The sequence below is a fragment of the Trachurus japonicus genome, chromosome 4, assembly GCF_045865225.1.
Source record: "Trachurus japonicus isolate A0001 chromosome 4, Traja_1.0".
Lineage (NCBI taxonomy): Eukaryota > Metazoa > Chordata > Actinopteri > Carangiformes > Carangidae > Trachurus > Trachurus japonicus.
Window position 1 is genome coordinate 20,793,411 of NC_140910.1, and position 23,673 is coordinate 20,817,083.

A 23,673-nucleotide genomic window follows, 5' to 3' on the forward strand; every position below is an offset into this window, starting at 1 on the left:
TTTTTGCTTTTTAGCCCCCTCCCCTGTGGTTGTCTTCCTGCTGGAATGTGTGTGTGTGAGCGTGTGTGTGTGTGTGTCTCTGTGCACTGTCGTCATCCTTAACGAAAGCAACTTTTTAATTAAGAGACACTGAGCATCAATCAAGACTTTTAGAGATGCCATCTGGGATGCCTGCCGAGAACTGAACAACAAACATCATGAATAACACACAGACAGACACATTCACAGGGACAGGACTGCATGCAGAAAAAAAGAAAGAAAGAAAAAAAAAAGCCCCAGTACTAGAAACAAGAATGTGACAACAGCAGAGCCAGTCAAGTGCAAAGAGGACAGAGTCGGAGGAATGGGAGAGCTCTGCATTGCATTACTGGGCAACTGTAGCTAATGGACGACCTGCACATCACTCAGAGGTTAGCACGGCCTGTCTGTGAAAAGATTGGTAGCTGTTGTGCAGGACTATTTGTGAAAACTGAGGGTGAATAAAGCAAATGAAAACACCCTTTTCAAAACGACTGCGTGGGAACCCAAGAACAACAGAAGACCGAGCTTTTAATGTGAATGTGGTGATGAAAACAAGAATGTGTGTGGACAAATAAAGGTTAAAAAGAGTGTCATGCTGCAACCAAGGACATTTGCGTTCTGCCTGTGAGCTGACTTTGCTTGATGAACTCCAAGTTATGTCTTATCAGCAGCTAGGGATCATACAATTGTCAATAATTCTAGATCTTGCTGGTTCCAATATTAAATATAACAGTAAGATTACAGCATCACTTAATATGTAGTTAGATCAATTATCAGTGATCAGCAGATTGTTAATACTTACTGATGGGCATTTAAATATGCATTTCATTTTCTTTTTCTGTCATTTTGCAAAATACACGTTAGAATAACCAGATACTGTACCATATATCATATTTCAGATACCTCACCCCTACTCTTTCTGAATATTTCTGGTGATATAATGAATTTTTCAAATTTTATTCTTTAGTCCTGCTGTGTGACAGTGCAGTAATAGGAACGGCCTGTTGCCTGCCACAAAATCTCCAGACCTCCACTGTGCAGCAGCGATGGACTCACCTCTATACGCTGGGAGTTGACCTTCTTGCCTTTCTTGTTCCAGCTAACCCTTGGTTTGGGGTCGCCTGTCGCCTGGCAGACAAAGGAGACCACGCCCCCTGAGACGCCAATCTGGTCGATGGGAACTTTAGTGAACCGTGGTTGTGCTGAGGGGAGAGGAAAGAAAGAGAAGGAGAGAGAGAGATGGAGACAGAGAAGGAGAGATATTACCACCATTGGAGCTAACTCCATTCCTAACAAGACAGCATTAAATAAGGGTAATTACATTTCTGAAAGCCCAGACTTCCAAATGCCAATTTGAGTGCACGCACATACTTTCACACAGACACACAACTCTCTAATGTCACACAAATCCACACTAGACGGTTCTTGCAACCCCTCCTGGATTTTATAGTTCTCTGTGTACCACACAAGCCCTGCACACACTGTTCTGCCAGTTTGAGTTTTGAAGAGAAAATAAAATGAATACAACACAGTCAACAGCAAGAACGGATAAACAGGACAACCAGATATTGGATTGATTGATGAGCCGCTATGGAAAGATGACAATCTCAGGTGAACCACACGTAGACAGCTTGGCATTTAATGGCTGTCGTGGTGACTTGAACCTGCTGCTTTATTCCTGACAGGGCAGCCTCTTTAATCACTGGGCCATGCCCTCATTGCAGTTACCACCTGCAGTCCAAAACCTGTGTTGACATTAAACTACAGTACTATGCCTTTCTCATCTGGTACCCCAGTTTCAATGCTGTGTAGCTTTGTGTGTTGATCGAGACACTGTGAATTTGTATGTTGATGTTGTGCCAAGGTGCTGATGATCAGTAACAAAAAAAAAAAGAAATACGGCCCAATGGGGAAATGCACTATTGATACACTGAGTATAAGTAGCAAGCCTATGAGGTGGTAAAAGTGAGTTTTTATTATAATTTGTATGACACTGTAATAAAGTGTTAAAAAGTTAGAAGTGATTATTGCACTGACAAAGCCACAATCAGTTGTTAAATTCTCACGTGGCTCACACATACTAAAAAAGAAATGCACTCAGAGCTGAGACCATGTCATTAAACTGCCCATCAAATGTTAGTAATTCCTGTTGCTTATGGTGGTGGTGTGTTTTTTCTCTCCCTAATCGCTGCAGTTGCAGTAGGTTCGGAGCAGTAGAAAGAGGAAAAGGGAGAGAAAACACAGTCTCCTGGGGAACTTGTTAAATCTGAATCATACAGATATGTGTGGATGATCAAACGGCCAGCGCATAACGTCAAATTAATAATTAAGGGACCATGGGCCGACACCAGTCTCCAGGCACAGCTAAACACATATGAAGGAGAATTCCTGCATTCATTATCAGGGTGAGGAGAGCTATAGGGAGTGGGTATTTTGAAAGAACGAGGCAAAGAGAAATAGTGTAAGACAAGGGAACGGAAAAGAGGGTTGACTGTAGTGCCTCGGGAAACCAGAGGCACTGCATGTAAAGTTCATCTCCCCGCCTCCAACTAACACCCGAAATGTAACTGATGCAAATATTACAACGACATTCACAAACTAACTTAACTAATGGTTAACAGTTAGCCTGAGCAGAACGGGGCTTTCTGAAGGATAAGAGAGCAAAAATGTAATCCTGACCCTGCTCATGAGCATCTGAGACAAACTTAACCTTAGTTATACATGCTGTAATATGTTTGAGACAAGCAGTCAGCAGCCGGAGTTGCTCACTTGCAGATGAGTGGAGTCACTCTTATCTTCCTTTGATTTTTTTTTTCTCTGCTTTATCGTCCTTTGTTCTGAGGTAATTTAATGCATATGTAGCTCAGGGGGTAAAACATGACACTGAGTACAAGGCCAGTGGTGGTGGAACCATGCATACTAAGGAAAAAAATAATAAAAAAGATGCACTTTTACATTAAAGTGTTACCTTCATGGAGCATGTGACTAAAATCGTCGTACATCATTTCGACAGGCTGTGAGTGTTGGACGCCCTGAGCTAAATAAATCAGCCACAGGGCAGGGATAAAACTCTTCTACTTTAATAAAAAGTATTAAAGGGATGTGTTGCTGGCAATCATTTTAATGTTGGAAATATTGATTGCTGGCCTTCTGATGGTCAAATGAAAGAATATTGATTGTTGCCTCCTTCAAAAAATATTTCTTAGCACTCTTTGAATCTAACTCTACATCTGCCAAAATAACCTCACGAAGTCACGTTTCCTGATGCTGTGTGAGGCTTTACAGGATATAATGTTTTAGGAAGATGAAAGATTTGTGAAACCCAACAATCCTCTGTTATTACCTCAATATCTTATAAATGAACACTACATAGTAAACAAATAGTTAATACAGCCCATTGAGCTCCACTGGTGTGACATGACAATGCAATATATTATAAGTGTTCTAAAGTAATGTGTCAAGGCAGTAATTTTTATTTATTTATTTATTTTTCATTCTGACTGAAGATTTCTGGTCAACTGCTGACAAGGGACGTGATTTAATGTGGCCTGGTGTTTACATACATCAATGCATTTAATCAGAACAGCTTGTTGACACACAGAAGCAATGAATACATCACACATTCATCTTTCTCGACAGCCATCTTATCTGTTTGGAGTTGTGTTGTGCAAGCAACTCCCTGAAGATGGATATCTATTGTCTGTTCAGCGCAGCAGTTGCTGTTATTGTCCAATAATTATTATCCCATAATGTTCAATTGTTATTGAGTCTGTATGAAAAAAAAAGAAAAAAGAAAAGAAACTACCAGCAGAGGACCGACAGCTCAGGTTGGAAAAACGTATGTAACCCACGCATTTCAGGGCATTTATGAATTATGAAAAGGTTTAAACTACACCTGTGCAAATGTTACTCACCACAACAGGGGAAGACTAAAAAAAAAATCATGAAATAAATCACTCTGCATCCATTGTGTATACACTACAAAGGGTTTCACACAAAGGAATAGGTCGACTTTATCTGGTGCATACAATGATCCCTTTTGGCATTTTATACTTTCAATTTCCATTCTCAAACTGCAAGACACAGCTTTACACAACACAGCTCCTCTGCATTTGACCTCCCCTTACAATGTGCCCTCTGTCGAGACAGAAGAGGGATTTACACAGAGCAGGCCTGTGGCAGTGGTTCTGCTGAAGGCCAGCGCTCTTTGATTAGTTTTCCCCTGGACCATTCGACATTTCCACCCAGTTGCCTTCTCTCTCTCTTTCCCTCTCTGCTTCAGAGGATGAGAGAGATGTACAATAAATGTGCTTTGCCCACATGTCAGTCTGAATTTAACTCCTGACAGATTCAGGATTCTCAAAATGTGCTAAATGCAGTTTTCAACATTACCTAAGGAGGGTTTAAAGTGAGAGGCCGGGAGGAAAGACATATGAAATAAAAAAGAATGAGACAGAAGAAGAGGAGTGCAAGCGGGAGGTGGCAAGGTCAGCGGTAAAGAAAAAGTTGAAAGAGGGGAGAAGAGAAGGTGACAAGGGGGTGCAGGGACTGGAGGAGATGATGTGAACTGTGAGAGCAGATCTGAAAGAGCTAAATATTTAATCAAAAAGAAAGTTTCAGTTTTCTCACTTGCTTGGATTTCTTGTTATTTGTGGTTACTGCTTGTTTTTTCTTTCTTGTTTTTTCTCGAAACAGGCAGATGAAAACACTAGATTTATACAGCCATGAAATACATAAATTACATTTTCAGAGCACATCAAGACCCATTTTGTCCTCACACCCCCCTTTACGTAGGAGGTTTTCACCTGTACCTGCTAATCAGCTTCACTCATTATGTTGCAAACATTTAGGAGACTGTAAATGCTACGACACTGTTGTGTGTCCTCCACAATGCCTTTTAAGTGTTATCTCTGTGCCATATATTCAGCAGAACACAAACCACTGGTCACAGTGTGGCATTTGAGCAACAAGATTAAAAGGATAAAACCTCTTGTCAAAAGCAACAATTCATTTCATAACTAAGGATATAGTCATAAATACACATTTTTAAATGATATTCTATTTCTTTGAAAATATCTCACATGGCTGTAATACCAGCTGTGAGGGAGCAAACAGCAACACAACACACACAGCAGGTTGTGCAGGAACAGGTTGTGTGTGCTTGTGTGTGTTTGAGACAGGAGACATGTCTCTCACGGTATCCTAAAGAATGCTCATTCCCCTACACTTGACATACATATGGAAGTGCTGTCAGAAGTTAATCCCTGGCCTTCAGTGTTCACACAGACATATGTCTAAAAGTGAAGTTCCATAGGTTTTACTGCAGGCCACAGAATTATACATAATTACATAATGTAGGCACTGAGGAGTTGAGACAGGTTTCTGTTTTCGGCTCTGCTGTCTCACTCCCTCATGCCTGCCCACTTATGGGAAAGGGGCATCATCTCTCTGCCTCACACGCACCACAGAAACACGTGCAACCTTTCTGCTGCTTTTTTTTTTTTGCTCTTTTAAGACTATTCAGGTGGTTGGTTTGATATTATTTAAATCCTATCAGCATTATTAAATCAACCTATGTTGGGTAGAGAGTCGAGATGCCAGGTTTTACTCATTCAGTCTGGCTGCCAATGTGAACTGAAGCTTGGAGCTTGATTTGTGAGGAGAATAAAAAGTAAATACTTACAGGTGTTCAAAATGATATAAAATGAACAATAAGAAAAAAAGAACACTACATGTTCATTTTTTTCTTTTGTGTATGCACAGTAAATACAGTAGGCCGTGTGTGCGCCTATTTGTTTGCCTGTGTTTTCATGCACATGTATGCCATCAAAACACCCTGCAGCCACTGATTGTGGGCGCATGAATGTCTATTATATTGCAATTACTAAAGGTAACTGTGTGAACTTTGATGAGCGTAATTAACCTTTTTTTCAATTTTCCTCCACTGTGTACCTCTGGGCCTCTGCTGCCAGTTACTGTTGACTTTGAACCTTTCTTTTTTTCATGCATGCTTGCCACGTGGCCAGTAATTGCAGGTTAGAGAAGGTTCAGTGGTATAGGGGTGTAAACTGCCCCAAATAATCCCAGTAATAGACGAAGGCGCAGCAGACCATACGATATAGTCAATGACACAGGTGTTGTTAGGATCTTGAGACAGTGGGGGCTTAGCCGAGGGGATGAGACAAAAAAGGTATTGTTTTAATTCGTGTCATTATTACTGATAATTTCTTATTGTGCACCACACAAACTAGTCTGTGCAGTGACGTCAAATGTCCAATAGTCATTAACAGGACTTAACAATGGACAAGGATAACCACATTGTATTTAAACTTCTTCAATATCATCTTCTCAGTGATGTTATTCAACAACAATAGTGTTTTCTAAATAATAAAGGTGGCCATGACTAATTGACTTTTGAAAGAATATTAATTAGGGCTGGGACTTTAACGCGTTAATTACGATTAATTAATTACACAAAAACTAACGCGTTATTTTAATCGCACTTATAAAAAAAATCGATTTTTTTTTTTTTTTTTTTCAATTTTTTTTTTTTTTTTTTATCACGTGTGTCTACGTGCGGTGCGCCCGCACGCGAGAGAGGCGGCAGTTTGAGAGGCTGACTGGCAGAGATGAGAGCTGGTGAAACGCTAGCATGGTTATTTAAAACACCATCTCTGATCTCTGCCTGCACATAGATACACAGACATGGACGCACGCTAAATGCGCTATAGCGCTAAATGCTCAGCTGCAGCGCTATATCTATGACCTGTCACTGTCACAGGTGCATCTCATCTCATTATGATAGGACTTCACCCTCAGAGCTGTCTGTCTTCAGACTGTCCTGACCTGTCCCTGAACATCACACAGGGACAACATGGAGCTGCCTGTGTGATTGGTTACTGAGTTTTATTCATGTTTACATCAGGCTGAGTTCAACAAATCAGTTTATGCTACTGTGATTTAAGTAGCCTAGTTAAATACTACAGTAATCATCATAGTGTATTGGAAGGAAAGACCATTTAATCTGTATGTATCAAATATCGATTCATGAATTAATCGATAATTTGCATCCCTAGTCTGTTGGTCTTGGTTAAGTACCACCTTGAATGCTTAAGCTTATGTATTCAGTCATTCAATGGTATACTAAAATCCATGTGTGTTCTCAGGTCAAATATTTATATGCGATTAAAATGCGATTGATTGCGATTAATTAATTACAAAGCCTCTAATTAATTCGATTAATTTTTTTAATCGAGTCCCGGCCCTAATATTAATATTACAATAATAATAGCAGTAACACTCAGAAAAATAATAATAGTGATCGACAGACTATCTTCCCTCTGTAATGACATGTTGCTGGCTTGACATTTCTATTTGTTTTGAAAACATCTTCAGTTCAGCCATGCTTCATAAAGGTGCCCCAGGGCAAATTAATTATGGCTTAAAGACTTAAGTTTGATTCTACAAAGGCAGAGTGAGCTCTGTCTGTCCATGCTCAGCCCGTTTTCCACATTAGAGTGCAGACTAGCCAGACCAGCACTCTCAAATAAATGTGATTGAGGAAGACTGTGGCTAGTGAACAGCCCAACCTTCACCATCTTCACCAACCAGTCTGTGGGTGAATCAGAGTCCCTGATGTCGTGACTCACCTGCTACAGCAACATGTGTAACTATTCTTCCACCTCCTCCAGCTTCACTTGCACTTTGTTACGTCCTTCATCCCTTTTCTGGCTGCATTCTTTTTAATAGGTGGTTCATGGTATTGACATGGTTCAGTGGTGAACACCATGGACATTGGAAGTTGACAGACACTTCCTGTTGTTATTGTAAAAGATAGAGGCATCACCTTGATCTCTGTCAGTGGTGCATATTGCCAAACTCATAAAAGCTGAAACACATTCCCCCTGAAACCTGTTTTTTCTTTTTTAGAACATGTCCTTCTACACAATTGGTGTAGTAAAAAACCTTAGTGACTTACAACAACCTAGCTATTTCCTGTGAAGTCTTGACAAATGAATTTGGAAAGGCTTTGCATATCTTTCTATTATTTTACTAGACTATAAAAATATACTATAAGAGTGTACTAGAATGTCCTCTGCTTTGCACACAACACAGATCTTTTGGGGCTTGGTTCCCACCAGGGCCATGTTTCCTAAAAATGTACACACTTCTTTTGCTGTGAGGTACCTTGTTTAAAAGTCTCCAAAAAACCAGCACACGTAATGTTACCAGGGATGACATTGAAAGGACATTGCACCCGCAGTGGCCATTTGTCCCTTCCGCCAAAGTCTCTCTCTATTCCCAAAGCTCCCCTCAGACAGACTGAGGTACAGAACTACCCAGATAAGCACACGAGACCTGTCTTTATCTGCCTGGCAGGGGGACATGGTCTGAGCTAAAATAACCAGCACTGGGGGCCCAACTATCTTCACAAGGCCTTGAGAATAGAACAGGTCCATGAAAACACGACCAGTTAGCAGGAGGGGGAAAAAAAAAAACCTCACACTGTGCATACAGACGCTTGTTAAGCTAATACAGCAACCACCTGCTAGTGGCCACTACCTCTGTTAGACCTGATAAGACAGAACACACCGGCTCTGTGATTATAAAGTGGTGGAGAGTGGGAGGCGGGTATGTGAATATGAGACGGCTCCATTTACAGTACTTTACTGTTGTCGTTTGGAATGGGGGAACGTTAGAAGAGGGAGGGGACTGGCTTTATGACTAATACAGTAATTGATGGAGAAAAGCTTCTCAGGTCATAAATAGGACCCATTATCCGCTGAATTAGCAAAGTGGGAGACAAAATGACGCACGGCCATTCGGTGATTTGCAGAGAAAGGCAGCAAATTGGTAAAAGGGCACTTGTTATCCATCTTGCTACAAATAGGTATCTTTCCTAGCACACAGGGAGTTTTTTTCCTACCAACAATGTCTGAAAAGAACATTTGGTGCTATTAGAGATACCACTACAAGCAAGCCAATCCCAGTTTCTCCAGCCATTCATGTAGCTGCCTGCAGAGTATAGTCGCTTGGAGGATACAGATGTTGTACTCAGAATTCCTGCTAATTAGATAAAAACATAGGACTTGATCCACATATCCTCATCCAATTCACTGTCACTTTACCTAAATTGATACTGAAGTGTCCATACATATTGACAGATATTATGCTTTTTTGTTTGTTTGTTTTTTGGTGGAAAAGAGCAATGCCAACCACGTGTGCCACTAATTTTAAAGAAGCTGATTTAGTGCTAAACTAATCCTGAGATTTAACTTGATTTTCATATTAACCAAACAGCAGACACATGACACACAAAAGGGCACTATCAAGACTGTCTACGTGCAGAAGAAAACAACTAATAAAGAGAGAGCAGAGTAACTTGGCATCTCAATTTGTCCAGGACCTAATTCTGGAGTTTGTCTACAAGTGTTGCCTCTCAATTTCACATTGAAATATATCTAGATAGTCTTAAGACATTTTTTTTTGATGGATTGAAATATGATTTACTTTTGGATATTTCTAAACTAAAGGTGCTGCTGCTGTGTGTGGGAAATAAATCAAGTCAACTGGACCAGCAGGGCATACTTGCTGACGGTGAACTACAACCATGTGGTCCTCTGAAGTGTAGAGATTTACTAGCTTGCAGTATCCGCCAAGCTGCTACTGTAGAGCCGCCTGTCCGTCAGTCTGAGACAGACGGTCAGTCCATCAGAGAAAGACCATAGTTACACAAGACACATTCATCCAAATGTGCATTCAAGTGAACACATGAACACACAGACAAATATACAAGCAGCAGAAACACATATCCGCCCCCCCGCCGACACCCACACACACACACACACCTCTTTCTACCTCTCACACACATAAACCCCACACACCCTCCGGGCCTAAACAACCAAGCCCCATCAATCAGGACCAATTCTCACAGGCTGCCTCGGCAAGCACCATCACTATGGAAACCAAGCTTTTACTCTAAACCCGTCCTGCTTTGTCTTGTCTGGAGGTTCTGACGAGTAATCAGTGCCAACAAAGACCAGCAGACTGCTGCAAAAAACTTGAACTGGGGGTGAAAAGAGGGAAAGATGGGAAAATACTCTTTTAAGTTTCAGCAAAAACGAGGTAGAAGAAGAAAAAGTTTATTAGTCCGTTGCCTGTCTCTAACGGACAATTTGGTGGCATCAATACGCAACAACTTAGAAGACAAAGAGTGTTGATCTTTTCATGACAGTGATAGTATTTCTCTTTCAGAGACAATGTCTCTGATATGAGATCCTCTATCATACTTGATTGATTTTATAACAGAGGCCACTTTGTTTCCATTGACTTTTATCAGCCTAATTCAACAGCACCTGATCTGAGGCACCTGTTATAAACTCAAAATCTCTCTTGGAGAACTGAAAGATAAGCACTTCTCCTCTCTCACCTCACTTGTTGCCAAGGTACTCTTGAGCAGTGCATTTAAACTGAGGGCGAAAGCCATGTCACACAATGGTTGTGTTAGTGAGGTGTGAACCTCTGCAATTGTCTGAATGTGTATTTAAAATAAGCTCTGCCAGTCAGGATAATATAAAAAAAACCCAGAAAGTACTGTTTAAACTAATCTCAGCAGCAGCCATATTCCACAGGCCGTGTTTCAGGTCAAGCTCCATCCCTGTGTTACTTTGGCTGTACAAGCTTAAGGGTTAATGAAACAGTTGCTTTTCCAATTAAAATGTAAGGAAGAAAGGCTAATTGGGATTTGCTCCTGGGGCAGCTGGGGTGCCAAGCAGTTGTGGATGTAATGATTCACAAAGAGACTTTGTGCCTGCCTGCTGTATAGCCAGCTCTCACAGAGGAAAACTGTCCATCTGGTAACCTCAAATGGGAGCCTCAAAAACCGTATTCCCCTTTCAACAAATTAATAAACAGACAGGATGAGATTATCTTTTACAAATACAAGTAAACCTTTTATAAAGGAAATTGACTGCAACCACTGATATATTTTTTTGTGGAAAAACAGGCCTTATCTGAAAGAATTATTAAGATATCTGCGGAAAAAACAATTGATTTCCATTGGCAAGAAATAAGATGATTAACTCTTCATCACATTTGTTATCACCTTGTTGAGGGAAAACAAAGATATCAAGGCTCAGTAATGCATGAGATGAATAAAAATGCTATGTTTTGTGCAAATGTTTCCCCATTGCATCATACAGTGAAGCATCCCAGAGGTAAAAAAGAAAAAAAGAATTGCCCAACCACACTTCTCTCAGAGCAAAACTGCATTTGCAAAATAGTGGTACACAAAAAGGTCTCAGTGTTGGTTCATTGTTTGGAAAAAGAAAAAAAAGAAAGAAAAAGATGCTGCCGAGTATCTTAAATAGATCCAATTCCTTGTAAAAAGGGGAGAGAGAATTATGGATAAGTGTGTGTCTGATTTCAAATTGACCACATAATACACAGAGGGAGTGAAATTGTAACAATTTTGTGTCATTTAGAGACTCACTTGAGGCAACTGACACTTGTCGGCTCATTAAATGAAGAGGCCACCTCAAATTGCCAAAGGTGTGTTAGGTCTGATCAAAACAAAGGACACTGGAATAAAGAAAATTGAGACAAACAGTCTCCCTTCTCTCTGTTGAAAATCAAACAGAAATCAGAGAAACACAGGCCTCCCTAATCTTTTCTCGACACTAAAATCTATGTATACGTGGCCCTGTCCACTGAGAGAGGGTTTGAAAAAATTAGCAGACAACACCAAAAAATCTTTGAAGATCTAAACCTGCTCATCAAAGCACTGGAGGCATAACATTTTTTTTTAAAAAGCTACAGCTGTAGTGTGTTGAATTCCTCTCTGCTAGAGAACAAAACAAAACAAACGTAGAGCATAGAGGGATTGTGCCTTTCACATACTTCAATCACTTGTTTACTTGTATTGTTCTGTCAAACTGAGTCCGTACGACATTGCTCAAACTACTGAAGCATGTTATGGCAAAGAGACTGAGAAAAAGAGATGATGTCAAAAAAAATAAAGAGAAGACAAAACATTACTTGCACTGTGGCCATAAGACAAGTCCAAAATCTGAGCTTTTAAAGGTAGGCTACCGCAATAAAAATGATTCCACTGATTGGACTTCTTCTGATACTGTACGGCCACATCATTTTATATTTTTGGTCTGATTTAATGGTTGATGGCATGGGCTGTATGTAGGTGACCTCTTGATAATCAGCCATAAGAGCCAAAGCAGCACCGCTGATTACTTACTTGTTCTTTCACCACTGTATATCATTTTAGTGGTGATAAAACCGCTGGGTTGCTTGTCAACAGTGTTCAGCAGTCTTGTATCAGAAGTATAGCAATTTGACAGCATAGGCACCTACAGCCCTCACAAAACTATGCAATGTGCAAAGTTTGCATTGTTAAGAAGGAGAGGTGGTTTCTTGTGCTAAATAAGATTGGTTTCCTGCAGCTCTGAGAACTCAACCTGTAACAACCCTCAGAATACAGACGGCACCAACAGGAAACTTGAGGCAGGGACTCGTGCCTGTAACGCAATTAAAAATTAACATGTTTTCTCCTCGTTTGAGAGAAAAAAACAGTGTATAGAGCAAAGCATGGGGCAAAGCATGTGAGAACAGGGTGCACCCAAAATTAAATCTGACAGAATTAACTTGACAGTGTTGGCTCGCATAATTTGAGTAGAAAAGATAAGCAGTGAGTGAGTGAGGGGATGAGGGAGGACAGAGGCCAATGGAGAGAAACAAGAGGAGAGAAACAGAGACGGAGATGTAGGGAACAAGAACAAGAAAATAACAGCTCCACTAAGGGGCTTTTTTTCTTTCTCCAATTGGCAGCTTCAAAGGAATATTAATAATTGAACACCCTCACCCCATCACAGTGAGTTCTGGCCAATTACTATTAGGGGTGCTTTGCCAAGACTCCTGCTGTTGAGGACTCTAAAAGGCCGAAAAAAAAGGAGGAGGGAAAAGTATAGGATGTGAAGGGATGGAGGAAATGCTGACAAATAATCATGCCTTCCTGTCTTGAAACACAAAACCCACATTTGTTGCTGCAATATTGTCTCACTTAATTCAAGAAACAACAATAAATTGCTATATACTGGCAATGATTGAAGATTGTTTGTCCTTTCTTTTCTCTGAGTGAGGAAAATATGAACTTTTGCCTATTAAAACATGGTGAGTGAATAATTAGGGAACTATTGGACAGTCTGTTTTACACCATAATAGAAATACTGCTTCCTATTACAACTTTATCATCCCCCAAAAGGTCAACAACAGAACACGACTTGTCATAATGCCACTTGTTAATAGAGACAGAGCTGTTGAAGCAGGTTTGCTCAAGTTATTCAGGGCTCCCAAAGGTCTTGTGGCGAATGATATGGCTACTTTTGTGTGTGTGTGTGTGACGTTAGAAAGTAAAAAGCTAAATGTACCTTTTAACTGCTCTGGTTAATTCACTTCTTTAAACCAGTGCTGCAGATATATTGGTTTATTATACATCAGTCTTCTCACTCTCAGCAGTGCAGAGCCTTTGTTTGATGCTGTTTTTTTCCCTTTAATCATTACTGAAACATGCCCCAGGTTGTAATTTAGCATAAATTCTATAAATAGCTGACAAAATTTCCACTTGCAAGACTACTGCTATTTTGCCAGTTAATGTTGTCCAATGATACAAAAAACTTTGATAACGTTTTATCAAAAGCAATTTACAATTTGTCTGTTTGCCTGCAAATGTTTCAGCACAAATACTGGTTAATATTGTCTGTATATCTTTATTAGGCTTATTTATAGACTAGCACTTGAAAAAAATGTCCAAAAATGATTATATATATGTATAAAAAGGTACCACATGTAGATATAATAACTATTTTATCATAAATTAATACAAAAACCATTTATTTTTGTGTGCTAAAACAGATATTATGGATATCTATGCCTTGCTCAATATGGCAGCTCTCTGAGGACACTCCACACACGTGTATGCAAACATGCAGGTAAATAAACACATATACACACACAAACAATGTGGCATTATTAATGCCGGGGTGGCGCAATATATTGAGCCATCTTTCTTTCTCTTTTGATTAAAAATGTCTCCTTCTCCCAGTGATTTATGAGTGTAAATGGAAAGAGATGAAGGGCAGAGAGAGAGAGAGAGGGATGGAGGGAAGGGAAGGGATGACATCATAGTTTCAGCTGGGCACTTCTGCGAAAAAAAAAGGAAAAAAAGTGCCATCTCTGTGTGTGTGTGTGTGTGCGACAGGGAGAAAGAAAGAGAGAGAGAGAGAGAGGGAGAGACAGAAAATGTTGATGCACTCCCCCTGCCCCCCTTCTGGTCCTCTCAGTTCAGCAGGTGGGAGTAAATATAATTGGACAACGGCACCACCACTGGGCTGTGCGTGTGTGTGTGCGTGCGGTCGTGCACATGTGTGTAGTTGAGCATGTGGGTGTGAAAGACAATCAGAGAGAGCAAAAGAAGGTAGTCTGTGAGTGTGTGCATAAATTTTCAGATATAATGGTGGGGCAACACTGTGTGGCCCCATAAAGCGATGAGAAGAAGAGAGAGTGAGTACGTGTGTGTGAATATGCGTGTGGCCAGAAGCAGTGAGTGAGGAGGGGGTGGGTGGGCTAAACAAATAAAAGTGTATGAGTATGACTTGCGCAAGAGACAATAAAACAGAGTGAGAGAGCTTGACAAACAGCAGCAGCGATCACATCCACAGGCAGAGCAGACAGAGACGGGTAGATACTGACAGATGGGGAGGTAGCCCTGCTGTTAGTGTATAGTAAGTGTATGTGTGTGTGTGGGAAAGAGAGAGAGAGAAAGAGAGAGAGAGAGAGACAGAAAGAGAGTGAAAATGGAAGGGGGCTTAATCTCCATCAAGGATGAAGCAGCCTGCTATAAATGTTATTTAAACCAGGGTGGGCAATGAGGAGCTGTCAGCAAGTTCAAGAGAGAGTCTTAACAGTGGGTGGGTGAACTGAAGACGAGAACATGCAACGGGCTTCCTTCATGTATCACATGTTAGGAGGAAGAGGAGGAAAAGGAGCCTGGGCAGCTTTTGCTTTACTTTAACTCATTGCCAACTTAAAAAGCAAAAAAGAAAGAGAACAAAGATGTCTGTTTGACATGTCTGACTGTCTGCAATTTCAGATGTTTTCAGCCAGCTGGGCCTAAAGACACTTGAATTATGCTGCAAGACACTCCAACCGCCATGCAATCAAAAGTAGACAGCTCTGTTGCAACATGAGAAAAATCAAGTCCTCTTCATGCTATCGTGAACCACCGAGAGCACACTCACTGAATGTCAGAAACGGAGAAGAGCAAAGAAGATAGACGCAGGGAACAAGGTGAAAAACGCAATTTATCTGGCAAATTACCAAAGATAGAAAAATGAAGCATGAAGGATTTCAGGTTGCAGCACCTGCACTAACAGTATGCATGAAATGAATCTGTTGTGATTTTTACACCGGCTCAATTGTAATGATTCTGTATCTTTGATTAGACTTTCCTCATTAGGTTTTTGCAGATAAAACTACTTCAGAAGTTTATTAACTTCTGAATACAGCGTTGCTAATTTACATCCATATGATGTGTATGTATACTGTTAGTTACAAACTCGCTTAGTTGTTTGAGTGCAGACACACAAACTGGAACTACTTAATAATTAAAATTTTCACCTCAAAATTATATTTTTTGGTACTAAGAGAGAGAGTCGCAGACAGGGATGAATAGGAAAATAAAATTAGATCTTGAAGGGAGGAAGGAGAGAATGTTGTACGCCCTGCTCCAAAGCAGTGCACATACACACAGTCAATAAACAAACATGCAATCGAACGAGCAGGAACTTGTCATCGACCCCCTCCCACATGTTCTCAATGATCTAAACACTTATACGCATTCACCACTTTATACATAAATAATCCTTTAACATACTCAAACATATACAGTCTCACACACTCTCACACAGGATTTACAAACAATGAAACCCAAGGGGAAGCCTCCCCACCTCGCCATCACTCTTGTTCTATTTCTCTGCAGAGCCTCTTCTTTGTTTTGTCTCCTTAATACTGCTCTAAGCCCATCTTAACGGGGAAATGGTGCAGAACAAATCCTAAGCAGGAGTTGACAGGGTGGGATAAGAGACTATACTGACATTCTGCCGTTACCATCATGCAAAGGGACGTAAGAATGATCAATGTGGATAGCATGGATAAAGTAGAGATTTTGAGGTATCCACGATTTTAAAAAGGCGGGGTGGGGCTGAAATACCTTGAAGAGAAAATCTAGCTCTAACCATCGTGGTGGCAGTTTTACTTTATTTGGCTCAGACAGAAGCAGAGACCACCTACAAACTTCCATCCTCTACATACCTTGTTTCTAACTCCTGTATCAGATGTGCATGATGACCCTTCAGAGGGCACTAGGTAATCGGGAGTGGTGTGTAGCTGATGTGTTGGTACTTACATAAGGCGTGTGAGCTGGTGAGCAGCAGTGATAGCAGCAGAGTGGTGACAGGCAGCAGGAGTGGCAAGGAGAGGCGAGGGGCACCGCTGGTGGCCATCTTGGCTCCAGTAGGGAAAGGGTAGGGGGCAGGGAGGGGCGGGGCGGGACTGATCCTTGACCTGGCCGGAGAGCCGAGGCCCCGACCGCGCAGGGAAGGTTGGGGTCTTCACGCAGGACGGCTTGGCACTCTGCAAAAGAAGACAAAAAGAAAGATTAAGACTAAGATTTTTTTTTTTTTTACAACTGACAGCGACAAACACCACAAAAGTAAAATAACAACACTCCTACATGGGAGAAGATGCTCTTCTCCAGAGCCGCTCATATAAACAGGACATATGACTTTTGATAAACACTCACACACACACACAGCCACTCTACTGTGGTTTTCACAACCTCTCATTGCTGCTAACACATCAATGGAAGGAAGGTAATAGGGTGTTGGTGACACGACTGGAAGCAAAGTGTCACATACCCAAACCCTGTAACCTCCCCATCTTGCAACCAGCATCTTCTCACATCCCTTAATTAGCAGGGGAGTCACTGTTGTCTCTATTTTTTTTTTTCTAATCACCTGATCTTGTCATTATTTGCTTATCTCAATGCTTTGTAATTACACAGGCAGCCAATGATATTCCAGGCACTGTCTCTTTGTTTTAGTCAAATTGCCATTAATCCCCCAAGCTACACAGAAGGACTGGGGACGCCTCCCAGCCCACACACACACATAGACACACACTCCTGTCTCATTGATATGTCTTGTGCAGCACCGAGCCACCACCAAGTGGTTACACATACTCTTTAATTAAAAAGACGTGAATAAAGAGACAAAAAGAGAGAGAACTGAAAGAGATCCATGACATGAATATAATGAATTAGTCAATTTCCGTTTTTTTTTATTATGTATGACTTTCAGCTGACACCCATAACCAAAGCAAGATGAGTTAACAGGTAGGCCTTAAATAAGCTTTGAAAAGGTGGGGGGTCTTGCTAAAGGACACTTCTGTCTGAGCATCCAAGCAAAAAAAAAGAAAAAAAAGTCCACTCTCATAGGACCCCGTGTCAGCAAGCATCTGGCCTGCTTTAGTGTCCTTGTGCAAGACACTTTAACTCCTCCCAGCACACACGGTGCTACTTCTCAGCTGAGCCTACATGAGGGGTGAGGGCGACTCTCTGGAAGTGAGATTAATTACCTGCACCCTGGGTGGTTAACAGGGTACAATAGTACAATCCATGCAGACAGCACACAATTTATTGTAGATGCCCTAAAGCAACTGTTTTTTTTCTCTATCCTGGTCACCATAGAGGTGAAAGATAATATTCTGTCAGCACAGGTTTAAGTTTTGTTCCACGAAAACAGCCACTTTCAAATTCTCACCTGTAAACTCACAGCAAGCTGCTTTTGACAAGGCTGTCAGTGGCTGAAATGGGAACTGAGTGTACTTCAAAAAGTAGCACAACTGACCATTATAATTGCCACCCTTCAGATGCAATCAGGATCACGAACACATCCGCTAAGACAAAGCGACAGACCACTTTAGAGGTCAGCTACACCAGTGGAATTGATGGATAGAAATCACTTGCACATAAAATTACCTCAGTTATAAAATTGCTTATAAAACACTTAAATTACATCATATTCTCAGCCATGGAGCCACGTTGGCTAACCCACTATCTGGATCAACAGCAGTTTACATCACCTCTATTCGATGAAATAAAATAAAATAAAATCAGCTTACTCAAAAAAAAAGGAAGAAAAAAAAAAGAGTGATTATGGAAGCCACGGCAAGCTGCTAAATTGGCAGAAGAGTTGAAAGGTTAATATATGCAGCTGTTTTAAAGGGTATGTTTGTGACTGTGGCCTTGTGAGAGGCAGAAAACCACAGCTAATTGCAGTGTAACCAAGCACCTCAGACAGCAGGCACACAGACACACACACACAGACAAGCGCCCCACCCTTCACAGCTACTGGCGCTTCAACTGGCACAAGCAGCAGCAGGAGCACTTAAAATAAAACCGCAAAAGCATACAGCAAAACCCACACAAAATGCACACATAACTGTAAAGCTACTGGGCTGTAAACACACGCTTCTATTTTTGATCCGTAATTCTGCAACACAGAGAAATTCTATAGTATGTGACACGTGCACTTGGAAAGGCACAAAGGAAGATATCAACAATAGGTCTTTTGTGGTGACGCCATGCCAGAAAAGAGTGGGTGTCTTTCATGAGCTCAGTTCATCTTTCAACACAATACGATATGCACACGACCAATATCTGTCCTTGCTCGTTTTGCCTTTCTTTTTTCTTTTTCTTGGCCTGAAGGGCAGGTGATGTCATTGGTAAGAACCGAGGGAAGCACAAAAACATGAATAGAATAGAAGAGTATCAAATTGTCTGGGGGATCACCTGAACGACTGTTCACTATTGTTCTGACTGTAAACATTGGTATATAGGTGGAGTGAATCCCACAATGCCTGTAGGGAATTACTCCATCTATGCTCACAAGATGCCTTGGTTTTGATTTATGGCCCAGTCCTTAGGGTATGGCATTCTATCTCCACCTCTAGATGCTATACAAACTTCACAACACAATTACATGAGCTATTGTTGTTGAATGGCCTCGCCAAACATAACCTTAGGCCATGTATGGCTTCCAGTTTAACCAGAGACACAGTCTCCACGGCTCAATGCTGCCATCTTTTATGAACTGTTAATTGAAGACAGGGAATAGATAGGGAAGTTTAGATAAAAAGATATGTGTATATGCCTAGACATGTTCTTTATTAATCCCTGAGGGACTGGGGAAGGTAGGGCCCTCACCAAATTAAAATTTTAACCCTTTAACAGCTCGGAAAAAAGATATGCAAGCATGTCGCTAAAGCACTACTTTGCTCAAAAGTACAACACGGTATGGGAAGCACAGCATGTTTCTCCTGCTGTTACCGCCTCCATGGGAAAACCTGTCAACACTTGCTAAAAGCATTCATCACTTTGCCTCTAGAAATGGGAAGAGGAAAGACTGAGTCCTCTGCGTTCTCGCAATATGGCGAAGAGGCCCATCGATTGATAAAACCACCTAACCATTACTTCAGCTGCTTCCACATTATAGGTTTTGATCAAGAGGGCACTGCATGTGATTATGTTTAGCAGACATGTCAGTGTGACTATTAGTATTAACATCAGGCCTCTGACAATGGGGGCCACATTTTCAAATTCACATTCCCAGATACCCAGGTTTTCTTACCAGTAAACTCCCAACTGCACAAAGGTTAATGTTGTTAGCATTAGAAACAATGTTGTATGACATTAGGTTGAGCATATTTTCTCCTAAGTTGATCTACCAAACCAGCTTTAAAAACTGAATGAATGACACATTTACATAAACAATGTAAATCCAGTCATAAAGAGACTAAACAATAATAGAGCATTGTCTACTTTTTTTGGGTATCTTTCTGAATATTTTACATCTAACACTTAGAAAACCTTCAATTATGCACCATAATGCACTATATTAAACTAGTGATCTAGTGAAATAGTAATACTAAATATTGTCACAAATTCTTTTAATTAATACTGAAACGTTGCAGTAGCAGTAACACTATTCATGAAACTGTAGGTTATTCCCTGTGATGGGAAATGGCTTTATTCTAAAGCTTGAATTTGTACTCCCTGTGAAAACAGTGCAGCTCTTCAGATATTAACCCGTCGTCAAGCTTCAGTAATTACAGCCAAAATGGCGGCAAAACTTCTACGGAGTGGTGGCAGTCACTGGCTATCAGGGATTCACACTTTGACATGGTCAAGTTTTAAATTCAGCTCGTTTCCCCATGCAATATTGATACTAATGCATTTGATTACTGAGACTGAGAAAGGCAGTGAAGGGAAGGAGTGATGGGAATTTCCATCATGAGCGTGAAATGAGAGCAAGACCAATAGGTATAAAGTGTGTGCACATGCACATCTACACACAATTGGCCAAGAAAAATTAAAAAGGAGGAAGTGAATCCTAGTGATTGAAAGTACAGGCGAGTATATACATAGATTCCTTGATAAGAGACCCTGAGACCAACGTGACTTCAAAGGACCACGCTATTTCCTTCCACAACACACTATACTGTTACACTTGTTCCAAAACACACACTGTGAAGATGTGAAGTTGCAGCTATTCACAAAGAGGAAAACTTATCACCTGAGGGACAACATTAATAATCCCTTTTATGAGGTGAGCAGTAAGCTCACTTCACACACAGTTAAAAACACAGTTTGGTTGGGTTTGATGATCAAAATTGATTGTTTGATGTACAACTTCAAAAAGAGTGATATTTCTTCCGCCTTTCCAACAAAAAGGCGGACTTTCTGCAGGAGTATGATTTTGCATTGTTTGGCTTCTGCTTCTTTCTTTCTGGTTAGAGTGGATGTCTCACCAATATCCAATTTCTGTCTCCAGGACCTTGACAGAGTCTGTTTTGAGTGACTCCCTGCTGTGGCCCGGTAGGAATGTTGCTGTCGGATATTCACCCATCTGGTAGGAACTTTAACTGCCTTGGAAAAATATAAAAGGGTTTCCCTATTTTTGGGGGGGAAGTTCCTAACACATAAAGGAAGAGATTAAAACCTTCATAATCTCTGCACATTTTAAAATTAGTAGGTAGTTAATATTCACTAAGCCTATCCATAATTGTTTAGAATCAGACTGAGGGGAAGCTTAAAATGGCCTCTGCAAGGAAAACGGCCACGAGGTTGGTTTTGATTCTTAGCCTAACGTTAGCCTCTTAGTGACTCTCAGAGAAACCTTAGAAGGATTTGAGCAGCTAATGTGAATGCAATATTAAGTAAAGGACAATAAGTCTACTATTTTTCTGCAAAGTGGAATAGGGCTGAAAAATAAGTCAAGGCCTGCACAAGTTAATTGTCTTTAAATTAGGACTTTATTGGCAACTGGTGCCGCTACATCAGTGCTCTTGTTTAATATGACATACAGTAAGTCTGGCATAGGTCTTTCAATTACTTTTAAAATGCCATGAAAGCTGCTTATAGGACAAGCCTGGTAATTTTAACTCCTGAAATTCCAACAACTTAGTAATTGCTTCAGAAAGTTGTGTTTGTGTCAGAGAAAAGGTCAATGATTTTTCTTCAAAAACAAGACAACAAAGAAGTTTCAAAGAAGTTTCACCAAGTCATTGTTTTAGTCCTAGGCAGAATGTGCATCCAGCTGTGCAAAGTGGCTAATGTTGCCATTAGTAGCTAATGTTATATCAGTTACTTTGTTCAATAAACATTACATAATTACAGACAACTTCACATGTTGTTGTTGACCACAAAGAAGCACATTGTTAGATGAAAGCAGAACTTCTCAGGGTTAGACTGGGGGCTAATTCGTGTTAGAACTGCTTATCCAACAGCTGGCTAATGGCTAACTGTTGAGTGACAGTTGCTAGCTGAGCAAGCAGAGCACTAGTGGATTGCAGCTGTGTGAAAAAGGAAAACCTTAATCTTAAAATGGTTTACTGTTCTCCCCTAAACACTTTACACACTTTGTATCAACAGGTGTTTGAGAGCAGTGGAAGACTTAAGTACATGACTCTAAGTAGTCTGTGACGAGCGATGTAATGTTGTTATGGCTGATAAAAATAGCTATAACATACTGTTACTACTGGTAGCCAGATAGTAGGGCTACTGTATACTGATGTACTTTCCAAACTACATAAAGGTAGTCATTGTCTAGTTTTTATGTAATGACATGTTATTTTCTGTGTACGATGTTCCAAACACCAAGACCTGCTCCAGTTCCTACAAGTCTGATACAAAAAGTAGTGTGCTGGAACTTTAGAGTTGTGGTTGCTCTGATAAATTGCACAAATTCAGACTAGGACCACAGATCTCAAAATACAGCATTCCCATAAAGGGTAGATGTTGTAAAACAGTCTAAACTTCACAATATTGTGTGTAGCCTATTTGAAAATGATTTGGCTGACATAAAATCCACAGGAATGACATGAAATTACCTTTTTATTGTCCATTTTTTATTTAGAATTTAAAAAAAGATGGCCAAGACTGCTCCAGTAGTTGTTAGGAAAATAAGCCAAATGTGCCGTTTTGCTGTATGATGCTGGACTGAAAAAAAGTAAAATAAATAAAAAAAATCAGCCAATACTGCCTTTTTCATGTCTAAACGCAGCTGGCTGCTATTTATGTTCAGCCTTCAGCTGCTCGCTCTCCCTCTGCAGTCTTTCACCTCAGATGAAGTTTTTATGCGTCAGCCCCAAGTTACAGCCTTTTACTGCCTTTCATTGATTCATATCCTACAGATGACCAACAACACACAGAGATGTAAGAACCAGGTCCATTCATTGTATCAGCGTGTGTGTGTGTGTGTGTGTGTGTGTCAAGACCAGCCCATTTGTATGCGTTGTACTATATGTCAGTGTTAGTGCTTGTGTATTTCTGCCTCTGTGAACAGTACTAATCTGTGTGCATAGGCTACATGTATGAGGCATATTTATGTGTGAAGAAACAGCATCTGAACACACTGTTCTATAGGCAATCTGTAGCAGTGTATATTTGCACCTGTTTACTTATGTATGCAGATGATTTCGTTTTGCTCTTTTTTTACACTTTAATATGTGCATTTGGTATTTAAGTATGTAATGATTTGGTGTGAGCTAATTTAAGTGTGTCTATATAATTTATTGGGTCTCTACCTATGTGTAATTGTATGTGCATAGCAGAGGTATATCAAGTCACACAGACATACACACCCACACCCAACCCCAGCTATAAAACAAGTCTATGGCAACCATCTGTTTTTCACCAAGCTGAAATCTTAACTGTGATTCCATGTGTCATTGGTAAGGTTTCCTTGCTCTCTCTTTCTTTCTCTCCACCTCCCTTGCTCACCTTTATACTTTTTCTGCATCACAACACTGACTAGCCTACGTCTTAAGGAAAAACCTACCATGGTGAAAAAAAAAGGAAACACCCAACCATTGGGCACACTGTCCTGTGATAGCTAAGAATGGTAAGACATACAGGTGGTAACAGAGAAAGAGAAGTGCGTGTTTAGTGTGTGTGTGTATGCATGTGTTTGGCTTCTAAATATATCCCCCTGATCAAACTAGTCGTCCTTCAAATCCTCCATC

The 23,673-nt window shown here is 40.6% G+C and overlaps 1 protein-coding gene across 17 annotated transcripts in view; it reads right to left on the reverse strand.

Annotated features, from left to right (window-relative positions):
- Positions 1–23,673, reverse strand: part of ptprsa (protein tyrosine phosphatase receptor type Sa) — a 256,606-nt gene that overhangs the window by 114,385 nt on the left and 118,548 nt on the right. For all 17 annotated transcript variants that reach the window (XM_085774644.1, XM_085774641.1, XM_085774645.1 and 14 more), the window contains 2 exons: positions 16,496–16,722; positions 1,078–1,223 (listed from right to left, as the gene is read on the reverse strand). In XM_085774644.1, the coding sequence (XP_085630770.1) occupies positions 1,078–1,223; positions 16,496–16,592 (243 nt within the window). In that variant the 5' untranslated portion in view covers positions 16,593–16,722. The remainder of the gene's footprint in view (positions 1–1,077; positions 1,224–16,495; positions 16,723–23,673) is intronic.